The sequence below is a fragment of the Pelodiscus sinensis genome, chromosome 19, assembly GCF_049634645.1.
Source record: "Pelodiscus sinensis isolate JC-2024 chromosome 19, ASM4963464v1, whole genome shotgun sequence".
Taxonomy (NCBI): Eukaryota; Metazoa; Chordata; order Testudines; family Trionychidae; genus Pelodiscus; species Pelodiscus sinensis.
Window position 1 is genome coordinate 11,984,264 of NC_134729.1, and position 12,430 is coordinate 11,996,693.

General features: G+C 63.6%; 2 protein-coding genes across 2 annotated transcripts in view; one reads left to right on the forward strand and one right to left on the reverse strand.

Annotated features, from left to right (window-relative positions):
• The window catches only part of LOC102458375 (adhesion G protein-coupled receptor E1), a 198,344-nt gene extending 188,590 nt beyond the window's left edge, over window positions 1-9,754 (forward strand). The window contains exon 19 of the transcript XR_012896649.1: window positions 9,720-9,754. The gene's annotated coding sequence lies outside the window, so the exon portion shown is untranslated. The remainder of the gene's footprint in view (window positions 1-9,719) is intronic.
• The window catches only part of LOC106732134 (A.superbus venom factor 1), a 48,939-nt gene that overhangs the window by 8,545 nt on the left and 27,964 nt on the right, over window positions 1-12,430 (reverse strand). The window contains exons 22-34 of the mRNA XM_075902289.1: window positions 11,796-11,862; window positions 11,103-11,192; window positions 10,294-10,497; window positions 9,575-9,650; window positions 8,336-8,495; window positions 8,065-8,160; window positions 7,689-7,839; window positions 6,934-7,097; window positions 5,104-5,262; window positions 3,509-3,568; window positions 3,143-3,233; window positions 1,029-1,080; window positions 228-315 (exon numbers count right to left, since the gene is read on the reverse strand). Coding sequence (XP_075758404.1) covers window positions 228-315; window positions 1,029-1,080; window positions 3,143-3,233; window positions 3,509-3,568; window positions 5,104-5,262; window positions 6,934-7,097; window positions 7,689-7,839; window positions 8,065-8,160; window positions 8,336-8,495; window positions 9,575-9,650; window positions 10,294-10,497; window positions 11,103-11,192; window positions 11,796-11,862 — 1,458 coding nt within the window. The remainder of the gene's footprint in view (window positions 1-227; window positions 316-1,028; window positions 1,081-3,142; window positions 3,234-3,508; window positions 3,569-5,103; window positions 5,263-6,933; window positions 7,098-7,688; window positions 7,840-8,064; window positions 8,161-8,335; window positions 8,496-9,574; window positions 9,651-10,293; window positions 10,498-11,102; window positions 11,193-11,795; window positions 11,863-12,430) is intronic.

A 12,430-nucleotide genomic window follows, 5' to 3' on the forward strand; every position in this document is an offset into this window, starting at 1 on the left:
TGGCCAGGGAGGATCCGGCTTTAAGGCTGGGGTTGGGCGGAGCAGCATGTTGAAGGGGCGTGGTCTTGGGAAGGGGTGTGGCTTTGGTCAGAGGGGGCGGGGCTTAGGCTTGCTTTCCCCAGGTGGGCCCTCATCCAGTGCCCATGAACCCCTGCTCTGAACCGTGGCCACGCTGTGGAGCCACCGACTCCCCGTGCGCTGGGGGGGAGGGGCGGGGGGGAACTTACCTTATCCAAGTCGTCCATGTCTGGGGAGAAGCCGGTGGGCATGGAGACGTCCAGGATGGTCATGGTGGAGTCCACTGTCCCCAGGAACCTGGGGACGCAGAGAAGAGGTGGCTAGGACACCGACCGGGCAACGAAGCCGCCCCTATGGATCCGTGGCCGCTGGCTGGCGGAGGGGCAGCCGGCTGACGAAGCCACGGGGGAGGTCACCAGCCCGGCAGGCTGTGTCCACACGGCCCTTCCTGGCTCGGGGCTTAGTGTTGCAGGGACACGTGAGACACGGACACACCTCAAGCCAGGCTCAGACACGCCTGCCGCCATTCAAAGGCAGGGGCGATGGCCGGGGGAGGGGATGGAGATGGCTGGGAGGGAGACGGCCAGTGGGGGAGGGAGATGGCTGATGGGGAAGCAAGATTGCCCGGGGAGGACAGAGATGACTGGGGAGGGAGGGAGATAGCTGGGGACGGAGATGACTGGGGGCGGGAAGATAGCCGGGAGGGTGGGGGAGAGATGGCTAGGGGGAGGGAGATGGCTGGGGGGGAGAGAAATGGCCGGGGGGGGGAGGAGAGATGGCAGGGGGCGGAGAGAGACGGATGGAGGGGAGAGAGATGGCTGGAGGGGATGGGGGGGAGATGGCAGGAGGGGAGATGGCTGGGGGGGGAAGGAGAGAGATGGCTGGAGGGGAGATGGTCGGGGGGGGGAGAGATGGCTGGAGGGGAGATGGCCGGGGGAATGGGGGGAGATGGCAGAAGGGGAGATGGCTGGGGGGGGGGGGGCAGCAAAGCTCCCCTTGGTCAGACTCACCGCATGCAGATCTGGATGAACACAGAGGCCAGGGCTCCTTCCGGCTTCTTGGCTGCAAGACCCGTCAGCAGGGTTGTCACATTTCCAGATCCTCAGCGGATCCAGACCCTCCCTCCCTCCCCAGGCCCCTTTAAGAATGTATCCCTAGAGGCAGACTTCCCCGGCCAGGGCATCCCCACCCCCGCCAGGCGCTTGGCTCTAATCACACAAGGTGGGTCCCGATGTCCTGTCCTGTCTGCTCCACGCCGGCCTTGGCCTACTCCCATCACCGCAGCGTCTGGGCGCCTTCCAGCCGCTCGGGAAAGCAATGAGTCTCCTGCGCTGAGTGCTCCCGTGGCTGTCTCTCTGTGCCTCTGGGTCCTTCCCCTTTGGGAAGCGCCTGGGACCAGAGAGCTAAAGGTCCCTTGGTGCCAAACGCCCTTTGATGTCAGTGGGAACCGGGCCCCTCAATTCCTTTAAGTATCTATCCGGTGGGGCTCTTCTGATGAAAAGCGCCAGGTGAGAGCCCGGTTTTATCACTGCTGCCGCACAGGTCTTCCCTTCGCCCTCCACCGTATTTCCCTGGGCCCCACTGCTGTGGTATATGAGTCTGTCCTCTTTGGGGAGGCAGGAAGTCCCATTTCCCCCGTAGGGAAACTGAGGCCCGGAGTGGCTGAATGACTGGCCCAAGGCCACTGAGGAGTCGGTGGCAGAGCCGAACGGCCCCTGGATCCTTGACTAGTCTCCTTCCCTCCTCCAAGGCAAACAGCTCGACTCATTCCAGACTCTGAGGCAGTTTTCCTGGGAAGCCTCCTTTGTTTGCCAAATGCAATTGTTTCCTTCACAGGTAGGAAGGGGATGTTGTGGTTACTGGCATGCAAACCAGGATGTCTGGCTTCCATCCCAGGTCTGGGAGCAGGCTAACGGTTAGAGCAGGGGGGCCAGGAATCAAAACTCCTCGGTTCTAGCCTTGGCTGAGGGAAGGGAATAGGGTCTAGTGGTGGGGAATACTTATGCAAGCCATGCCCCCTTCCTGTGCCTCAGTTTCCCCAGCTCTACAGTGGCTAATGCTTCCCCCACCATGCTGGGGTGTAGTTAGGTTTGAAGCTGAGAGATGAAGCCTGTACAGAAATATCTGTAAAAGGAAGGGCTTGTTTCTTTTAGCTGGGAAATGTACCTGTACCCCAACTTGCATTCCCAGCCCCTTGCAGCTCCAGGCTAACCATGAGCCAAGGGGCCAGTTTCTGCGAACCCCTCGCTCAAACTCTGCTCCCAAACCCCTGCTCCAAGCAAGGAGCTGGAACCCGGTTCTGAAACAGCCTGGCTGTGTCTAGACTGGAAGTTTTTCCGCAAAATCAGATGATTTTGCGGAAAAACTTGCCAGCTGTCTACACTGGCCGCTTGAATTTCTGGAAAAGCACTGATGATTTCCTGTAAAATCATCAGTGCTTTTCCAGAAATACTATGCTGCTCCCGTTCGGGCAAATATGTAGACAGCACAGTATTGTTTTCCACAAAAAAGCCCCGATCGCGAAAATGGTGATCGGGGCTTTTTTGTGGAAAACCGCGTCTAGATTGGCGACGGATGCTTTTCTGCAAAAAGTGCTTTTGCGGAAAAGCATCCTGCCAATCTAAACGTGCTTTTCCAAAAATGCTTTTAGAAGGCCTCTATTTGATTACATTTGTGCCTGGTGGGGAGTCGAGGGCTTGGAGGCCTTCAGAGATGGCATTTTTGGCTCCTCGTTAACAGTGCGGTGAGACTGCAGTTTCGTTTTGCTGCTGGCTGGGTATACTCTCATGACAGAATAGTCACGGGTGTATTGGCAAACCTGCCCTAATTCTCATCAGTTTGTTCTGCATTTGGCATCCTCAGCTGGGACCCGTGTTCCCTGTAAATTGTTTTCCACCCTTGTGCGGAATAAAGTTTATTCCAGGCACCAAGGCATGGGCAGATGTGCACCACCAGGAGAAACACATGCAGCCAGAATAATCATTTGGGTGGCATTTGACTTCAGGAAGGACTGCCCGCTCAAGGAAGAGAAAAGCTGTATGGAGGTTAACCCCATCCCACTGGGAAAGAGGTAGCGGTTTTGTGGCCTGACACTCCCCAACCCAGCCCCCTCTCTCCAGCTTACCCCCCGGCGCATTTTTCACAGACACACTAAAATCAAACTTCTTGCAGGCGGCCGTCCCCTCGGTCAGGGGCGCGTAATAAACCGTCATCACCTGGCAAAGAAAGAGGAGACGGATATCAGCCAGGCTGCTCCGGCCTAGGGGATCTATAGGGAGAAACGGCCAGAGCGGAGAGGCGCTCAGGATGGGGGAGAAAGGGCCGGAACAGGGGACCCAGCAGGGGGCAGTGCTGGGACCAGGGGGGCATCAGTCCGGTGTTGCTGCCCCCTCCGATCCAGGACGCGGGGGAAAGGGGCTTTGGGAGCCACAGGCTGAACGTCCAGGAGCCCCCTAGGCGGAGGGGGAGGGTCTCAGAGGCCCACACATACCGACAGGGTCCCTTTGCCGTGTCCCTTGGCCGAGACGGTGAAGCCGTCGGTCAGCTTGGTCTGTGGGGACAGGAGGGGGCAGGTTAGCGACCAGGCTGTCGGAGATACAAGTGGCTTGCCCCAGATGTGCCCCCCGCTTCCTCTTCCCCCCAGAGCCGCAGCCCCAGGAGGGGGGCACCGTACGGAGAGGGTGAGGGGGCTGGGGACGGGGCTGGGAGCAGAACCAGGGCCCCAGCAGTGGGGCCAGCAGCTGGGGCGGAGGCCAGGAACAGAGCTGAGTGGCTCTCCCTCACTCGGGGGCTGGCCCAGAGTTTGGAGACCTCTGCTGTAGGGGGCAGGCCTGGTCCGTGCTCATGGGCCATCCCTCACCCCGCAGTACCTCTCCCCCACGGGCCGTTCCCCTCCCCCAGCTCCTCACACATGACCAATTTCCCACCCTCCCCAGGATGACCGTGCCACCCGCCGGCGTGGCGAACCCCAGCCCTTCCACCGCCCCCCCGCCTGCTTTCCCGGAATGGGGATCAATCTGCCACCGGAGCCAACGAACAGTCCGGTGGCCCAGCGGGACCAGGAACCAGCCAGCACGTCCCTTCTGTGCGCTGCCCCTGACCGAGCGATGACTCTGCAGCTCCTATTGGCCAGGAAATGCGGCCAATGGGAGCGGTGGGGGCGGGGCCTTCAGGTAGGGCCTGCAGGTGGGAGCCACCTGGCCCCCTGCCTAGGGGCCGCAAGGACACGCTGGCTGCTTCCGGGGGCAGCCCGGAGCCAGGGAGCCTGCCTTAGCCCTGCCCTGCTGCCAACTGGGACTTGGAGCTGCCTGGGGTAAGTGCCACCTGGCTGGAGACTTTTCCCCAACCTCCCCTCCCCCTGCATCCCAACCCCCTCCCACACTCCAACCTCCTGCCCCGGCCTGACTCCCCCACATGCACCCGAGACACCTCCTGCACCCCAACCCTGAGCTGCAGCCCTGAGCCGCCTCGCACCTGAAATCCCGCCCAGAGCAAACATCCCCTGCTTAGCCCGCGACCCCCCGCCCCGGATCAGCCCGGATCCTCCTCCCACACCCCAAACCCCTCCCCCATCCCAGTGAAAGTGGAGGCAGGTGGGGGGGGGACAGTGGGAATGGAGTGCGCAGGGGAGTGGCCTCGGAGAAGGGTTGGAGGCGGGGCCTTAGGGAAGGGCCGTGGCCTCGGCGAAGGGGTGGAGGCGGGGCCTTAGGGAAGGGGCGTGGCCTCGGCGAAGGGGTGGAGGCGGGGCCTTAGGGAAGGGGCGTGGCCTCGGCGAAGGGGTGGAGGCGGGGCCTTAGGGAAGGGGCGTGGCCTCGGCGAAGGGGTGGAGGAGGGGCCTTAGGGAAGGGGCGTGGCCTCGGCGAAGGGGTGGAGGCGGGGCCTTAGGGAAGGGGCGTGGCCTCGGCGAAGGGGTGGTGGCGGGGCCTTAGGGAAGGGGCGTGGCCTCGGCGAAGGGGTGGAGGCGGGGCCTTAGGGAAAGGCCGTGGCAGCGGGGACAGGGAAAAGGTGCTTGTGTAATCAAACAGCTGGCAACACTCCTGATTCCTCCCACCTTCTCCTGCGCCCAATCCCGCCCCTGGGACATACCCGCTCCGTCCGGGCCACCATGGCGTTGTCCCGGTTGATCCGCCAGAGCAGCGGCCTGCTCCGCCCCGGCAGGTTAATGGAGACATCCAGCGCCGTGTCCTGGGTGTCCGACGCGTCCATCTGGTACTGGGCCAGGGCCTGGAAGACCATGATGGTGGCCTGCGGCAAGGACGGAGCAAAGGGGTTAATACACGAGGGCTCCCAGGAACATCCAGCAAACCCTGCAGCCGGGAGGGGGGGTAGAAACGAGCCCCGAACATTTTTCGAAGGGCTGGAGCAAATGCCTTTGCTGGGAGACGGACGGGGCCGAAATTGCTCAGCGTCTCAGAGACCACGGGGGGACTGGATGGCAGCGTGTCCGCACCCTCGGGGCGGGGGGCATCCCTGGGTCTAAAGATGCGCTGATCAAGTGGAGGAGCACAGAACAAGAACAAATAATCAGGCCAGGCGGGACCCTCAGACCATAGCCTGAGCGCCTGGGTTGGGCAGGCCAGGGAATGCCATCCAGTTATCCCGGCACTGATAGGCTACTGAAGGCCTTTCTGGAGGATGCTTGCATAATTTTTTGCACAGAGCCGAGTAGGCTGCCATCATTAGGGACCAGAGTGAACATGCCCATCGGCTGAGCCACAGTAACAAATAAATACCCCATCCCTAGCATTAGCTCCTGAGGGTTCAAACAAGCCAGGGGGGCAGCTGGGGAGCAGCCCATGTCTCCCCCAGCCTTGTCAGGCTGTCTGCAGGCTCAGGCAGGCCGAGCTGGGTGACGCGTGGCCGGCAGCAAGCATTCCAGGCCAGGAGCGGGAATTCCGTGGCCCGATTCTGTGGCCATGGGGCCAATTCCGTGGCTTGAGGTGATCTTCCAGGCCCCGCTTGCACGTTGTGGGGGAGGCCTGCCCCAAGAGGCAGGTGTTTCAGATGCAGCCCATCCCCGTCTCCCAGGACCAACCCCCCTGGTCACTGAGCTGCTGCCAGGATTTTAACAAGAGGCTCCTACAGCCGCTGAGATTAACGTGGAACAAAGAGCTGCCTGTCTCCCACATGGAACTAGGCAGCCCCCACCGGCCTGGCAAGGGGGGGTGGGAGGGGAGGTACAAACAGCGCAGGGTGCAGCTGCCTGGCTAGGAATGGGGGGGGGGGTGCCAGGGCGGGAACACAACCCCTCCTTGGGGAGGAAGGCCAGGCTGAGGAGGGGGCAATCCGCCCTTCTGGGGGGCAAAGGCTCTGGAAGGGGGTAACATATCCCCTCCCGGCGGCTGGGACGGCAAGGAGTCAAAGGGGGTAACCGGGGGGGGGGGCAGGAGGAGGAGGTGTATCCTACCCGTGGGAGCAGGAAGAGGTAGAAGGGGAGAGGCCCAACCCACCACAGTGACCCACATCCCCCATCAATAGGGCCACGGGGGGTTAGCAAGCTGCTTGCCTTCCCGTTGCCTGGGAGGTTGGCAGCTTGCCTGCAGCCGGGGTGGGGGAGGAAGAACCACAGTGCTTTTTAGAGGGGGAAACTGAGGCACGGGAAAGGACGGGTTTACGCCCAAGGTCCCAGAGTAACAATGTGGAAGAGCTGGGCAGGGTCCCAGCCGCCTGCTCTAATATTCGGGCCCTTTCCCCTCCCAGAGCTGGGTAGGGAACCCAGGAACCCTGGCTCCTAGCCCGTGGCCCCGTTCACCACTCGGCTGCAGAATAGTTTCCCATGGGGCTAATGGGAGCCCCGGGCCAGGCGATGTCTCCAGAGACGGGCTGGTGCCCTGGCCTTAGGCGATGTGCTAACTCGGCAGAGCCAGCCGCCGGAGCCCACCAGCCCTTCCTGGGGCGCTGCAGCCGGGGGTTTACCTGGGTGGAGCCGTAGCCCCCTCCGTAGTACCGCTGCTCCGTCAGCCACCGGACCACGGGCCCCGTCAGCGCCTGCTTCTTCAGCTTCAGCAGGGCCAGCAGGGCGTAGGAGGTGGACTCGATGGAGTAGAGATGGGACTGGGGGTCAGCCCAGTGCGTTCCTCCTGTGGGGCAGCCAGGGGCCCCGTCACCGACACAGCAGAGCCTGGGAGCGGGCGGGGCCCACTGGGGGTCTGGTGCCATTTAGTTATGGGGGGGGGAGACACAAGGAAGGGGGGTCCCAGTCTGGGGGGAGCAGGCTGGAGCACCCACTGAAAAAAAAAGGGGGGTTCTTAACCCCCACCAGCCACAGCTGGTCAGTGACACCCTCGATCAGCTGATTGGAAGCATTGGTGAACCAGGCAGAAGGGCACCTTGGGGGAGGGGGCGGAGCACGGGCGGGAAGATGCAGAGAAGGCGGGGCCTTGGGGAAGGGGCGGGGCTTAAGGGTAGAGGAGGGGGCGGAGCAACTTGGGGAAAAGAAAAAACTCAGTGCGTGGGTACAGGGAGCAGGTGGTACTGGACCCATGGCTCTGACCCAATGCAGCGGAAGGGGAGAGCCCAGCCCAACTGGGCCCAGGGGTCTGACCCATGTAGCAAGGAAGGGGAGGGGGATTATGAGGCTCTGTTGCTCTGGTCGGGCGTCTCCCCTGCCGCCCCCCCTGCGATGGGGATGGATTGCGGGGCCAGGCAGGCGGGAGCAGAGCCTCGCTCACCCGTGGAAAGCGCCATGAGCCGCTCGCCCGTCTCGGCGTGGCCCAGCAGCGCCAGCGCGTAGGACGTGATGGCTACGGAGTAGGGTTTCCTCAGGTCTGGCAGGCGCCTGGCCAAGTAATTGCCTGCCTTCGCGATGCTTCTGCCCAAGCTCTGAAAGGCACCGAGACCACGTTAGCGCCCAGAGGGGAGGCCGAGCCGCTGGAGAAACTGAGGCAGGGGGAGGGGAAGTCACGTTGTCCAAGGCTGGGTGGTGAATCAGCAGAGGAATAGAACCCAGGCGTCCTGACCCCCGTTCCCCGGACTGCTAGCCCCCCGGTCCTACGTTCTTGCCCCCCGCTCGCCAGGCGGGCGGGGCTCATGCCCCACGCCACTCACCTCCACGTACTGCTGGCAGACTTCTCTGGCCTCCACCATGGCGATGACAACGAAGGCCGTCAGCGATGCCTCCGGCTCCGACCCCTGGTACCCCCCCTAGGGAGAGACGAGCCCGAGGAAAGGGCTGAGTTCCGGACGGCTCCGCAGCCCGCACCCTGTGTGCCCCGTTCCCAGCCCGAATGCGCAGCCCGGGCCCAGTGCCCCCAAGTGGCTGCTCTGTGAGGGAGCCAAGCGACCCCTGCCCCAGCCCCCCCCCGGGCCAGCCGCTCACCACCATCTCCCCGTGGATCACGGGGGCATCTTCCTGGAAGACCCCATCCGGCTTCTGCTTCTCTAGGATCAGCCACTTCACCGCCCCGCACAGCACCTCAGGGTCGATGGTGATGAGTCTGTAGGCCAGGGCAAAGACCTTCGCCACGTAGGCCGTCAGCCTGCCGGGCAGGACAGGCCCAGGGTGAGCAAGGGACGAGCCGCCCCGGCCCTGGATTAGTGTGGCTCCCACTATTAACGAGGGGTCCACGCGAGGGACCCCCCGCGAGTGCTGCCCGCCAGCGACGCTAACGAACTTTTCCGTGGTTCGCCGTCGGTTAATCTAAACGCGGGCTGGCCGAATGCACTGACCGCTCGAGCCGCACGCCGCTGTCGGGAGCCAGGCCGCGCCCGCGAGAGCCCGGGGCTTGCTGGCCTGGCTTGGGCACAGGGTACCCCCAGACGCCCGCCCTGCTGCTGGTGCTGGCAAGCTGGGAGCTGCGAGCAGGGCAGGGAGGCATCAGCAAACAGCCAGGGGAGTTATTGGTTTGGCTGCTGCCTCTCCTGGCACAGCTCAGTCTGGACCCCTCTGCAACTTCGCTACTGTCTCGCTGCCTGGAGCGGAGGGGGGGGTCCCCCGAGGGCAAGGCGGGGGGGACTCGAGCTGTGCGGCTGAACTTTTAAATCAGGGGTGGGGAACTTTGTTGGGTCGGGGGCCGCTGACCCACAGAAACATCAGGCGGGGGCCGGGCACTGGTGAGAAATGAGGAGCACCCCAATGCTGAGGAGGAGCCCCAAGTGCCTCCCCCCCTCCACTCCGCATGCCCCAGTTGTCTCGGGCAGAAGCCCCCTGGGCAGGGCAGAAGTCCCAGCTGGCAGGCAGAGAACGGGGGCGCATGGGGGGCTGGCTGAGCCGCACCCGAACGGTAAAAGCGTGCGGCCACCCCCGAGCTAAGCAGCCACCGGGCGCTGCGTTGTGGCTGTGCCTAGAGGCCGCCGGCTGAGTCACCCCGTCACCACGCCACACGGCACCCGTCCCCGACGGAGGCTGGGGCCCTGCTGTGCACAGACCCAGGGCCCGAGGCCGGCCCTGCTCCAAAGGGCTCGTTTTACTGGGGGGGAGACCCCGGGGCAGAGACAAAGGGACTTGCCCAGGGCCCGCATGGGGCTGTGAGCGGAAGAGGGAGCCTTGAACCCCAGGGGTTTTGGGTCCCGCTCCAGTCCCTCCGGCATTCTACAGCCCTTGTTCCCAGCCCTTTACCAGGTGCTCGCAGGTCTGTTGGTGAAGGCCGCGTAGGAGTTGTCTGCTTTGCGGTAGGCCAGCTGCTGGGTGTACCCTGAAACCCAGAGACCAGAGGTTGGGCTCTGTGCTGTGCTGCAGGGGGGCCAGCAGGGGGCGCTCCCAGTTAGACGCTTATCCCAGCTGTTGGTCACAAGCTGATCCCCACAGACCCCTCTGCAGCCCTTCATCTCAAGGGCTCACCGGGCTCCTTGCTAGCCAAGCACAGTCCAAATTGCCCCCCTCCTCCCTCTAGATGAGGACTTAGCCCCAAGCACCCGCCTCCCCTTCCAGTTAGACGCAGCATCTCCCTGGTCCCAGCAGCACGGCCACAAGGCGGCTGAGGCTGGTGCGGAGCACGTCCTAAGCAGCCCAGGCCAGGATGAATGTGTCCCCCTGTTTGCTTCGGGGCAGAGCTTACAGAATGGTGTCCTGAGTTCCTCTTACGTGTGGGCCCCTCCAGCGGGGTGATCCCAGCGGGACTGCAGGGTCCTGCCCCCCCAGCCTCCTGGTGGGAGGGGGGCGATGGTGGGTGTGGCCAGAGCCTGCTCCCCCTGAGCCAGTCACTGATTCCCCGCGCAGAGTAAATTCGAGCAACCCCAAGGCTGCGGTGGCTGGGGGCAGGCCAGGGCATTCAGAGCAGCCTGTGCCAGCCCCCTCCGACCCCTCCCACCCCGTCCCACCCCTGCCCAGAGAGTCACCCCGCGTGATGAACTTGATGGCCTCCGCCCGGCGCTCCACCCCGAGCCGCTCCCACTGCCGGCTGCTGTCCAGGTAGTGGGTGGCGATGGCCGCGGGCGTCATGCCGATCATGTTCTGCTCCCCGCAGCCCGCCGGGACCTGGATCAGGTGCTTCAGGTTGGCGCCGTCGATGGAGTTCTCCACCGTGTCGCCCACGATGTCCCCTGGCCAGGCCGGACAGAGGGGGTGAGGGCTGGGCAGGGCCTCTCCTACCGGACCCTCCCCACCCATCTCCCTTCCAGCCCCACCCCCACCCCTCTGAGCCAGCACCCTGCTCCCCCCCGTGGGCCTGAGACCCACCCCCCCAACGCCAAGCAAGTCCTGGCCCCTCTGCTCCTTGTTGGGCGCTGCCCTTCCAACTAGGGGTCCTGGGACAGGGGGTGCCGGGGGCCACGGCCCCATCACTTTCTATCAGGTACCAGGGCGGGCGACGGGGTGAGTGGGGGCAGAGTTGTGAGGGAAGGGGCGGGGCAGGAGGTGGGGCTATGGTCCAGGCACCAATGGTCCCCACTATTAGGAGCATCTGCTGCTCCTGCCTCCCACCCCTGCCCTGGAAACGGGGGCTCCGGGGACTTTGTTGTTCCTGATGAAAGCCGGGGGCCTGTTCTCTGTCTCGCTCCAAGCGCCCGTCGCCTGGCGACAAAGCCCTGGACGTGGGGGCTAACGGGTGAAAACGAGGCGGAGGGGGACCTCACGCTGCCATCTCCCCCCCCCCCAGCAGCTCTCTTGTGCCCCCCTCCCTTTTGCCCGGCTCGCCCCCAGCCCTTACCCTTCACGCTGACAAAGGTCACTGGCTCCGTGTTGGGGACCACGTTACTCATGTCCACGGGCCCGATTGTCTCCAGCTGCTCCCCCGAGGCTGCGAGAAGTGCCCGGGTCACCGAGGGAACCACGTTGGGCATCTGTGACTAGGCTGGCGTGGTGAGGGGTTGGGGCCAGCTTTTGTAACCCCCGAGCAGTGGCTGGGGAACCCAGAGCCCTACAGTGTGCCAAGAAGGCCCCCAGTCTGGGGCATTTTGGGAGTGGAGGTTTTTTGGGGCTCCAATTTTGGGGCCACCCCTCTTGCCATGAAATATACGTGCTCCTGGGGTAGGGGGCTGGTTATGGAACATCTCACCCCTTCAGACTGTTCATTTGCCCCTTGCCAGGGTCACCTGCACTGTGCCTCTAACATGCCTCGTGCCAGCAGGGCTAGAACCCACAACCTCCGTCCCCCAGCGGCGCACTTGGGCTAAAGGACGAGCTCCATCAGCTGGCTGCAGCTGTAGGTTGTTAGCAGCAGCCCGGCCGCTCCCAGCAGTCAGACCTGGCACTGTGTCTTGGGACCAGCCTCAGAAAGCCACCTGCCCCTCCTGTCCTGGCATGTGCAATCAGCAAGCAAAGCTCGGAGCGGGGGGGGGGGTGGATTTCGAAGCAGGGCCTCAGCCCCACAGGGTGGGGGGTTTGCCCCAGCGGGCCCTACCTGAGCCGCGGGCCACCGGGTCCAGCAGGACGCTCTTGATGTTCTTCAAGATTTTCATGCCCTCAGGCTGCAGGGGAGAAAAGGCTGGTGGGGGCCATGCTGCTTGCTCCCCAAACCTGGCACCATAAGACTTCCAGGGCTGGACACCCCCCAGCAGCAGCCTTTGGGCCTGAGGCCTCAGGGGAAAGGGGGCAGAAGAGGAAGAGCCAACTGCCCCAGATGTGGGCTGTCCCTACCCCACTCCTCTGGGGGCATGTGGCAGCAGGATGCAGCCAGCAGTTTGCCCCCAAATACCAGGTGTTATTCCAACCACATTATTCATCACAGCACAACAACCCTTAGCACCAGGGACCACCCTCCACCCCAGGTCTCCCAGCCAAAGCCTGGACAGGCCCAGCCCAGCTTAAGAGCAGCAGCATCAGGCAGCCAGGTGGCACCACCCCCAAAGCCCAGCTGTTTCCTAGTGACGGGAGATGTCGATGAACTGAAGAGTCGTGTAACTGCATCAAAACGTAGCGGTTACAAGATTATTTGGTCATCCCCGGGGGTGGGTACCAGAGGCAGCAGCGTGGGGTAGCAGGGGGGCCGGCCTGCGAGGGGGGCAGTTTAAAATCCTGAGCTCCCCACGGACAGAG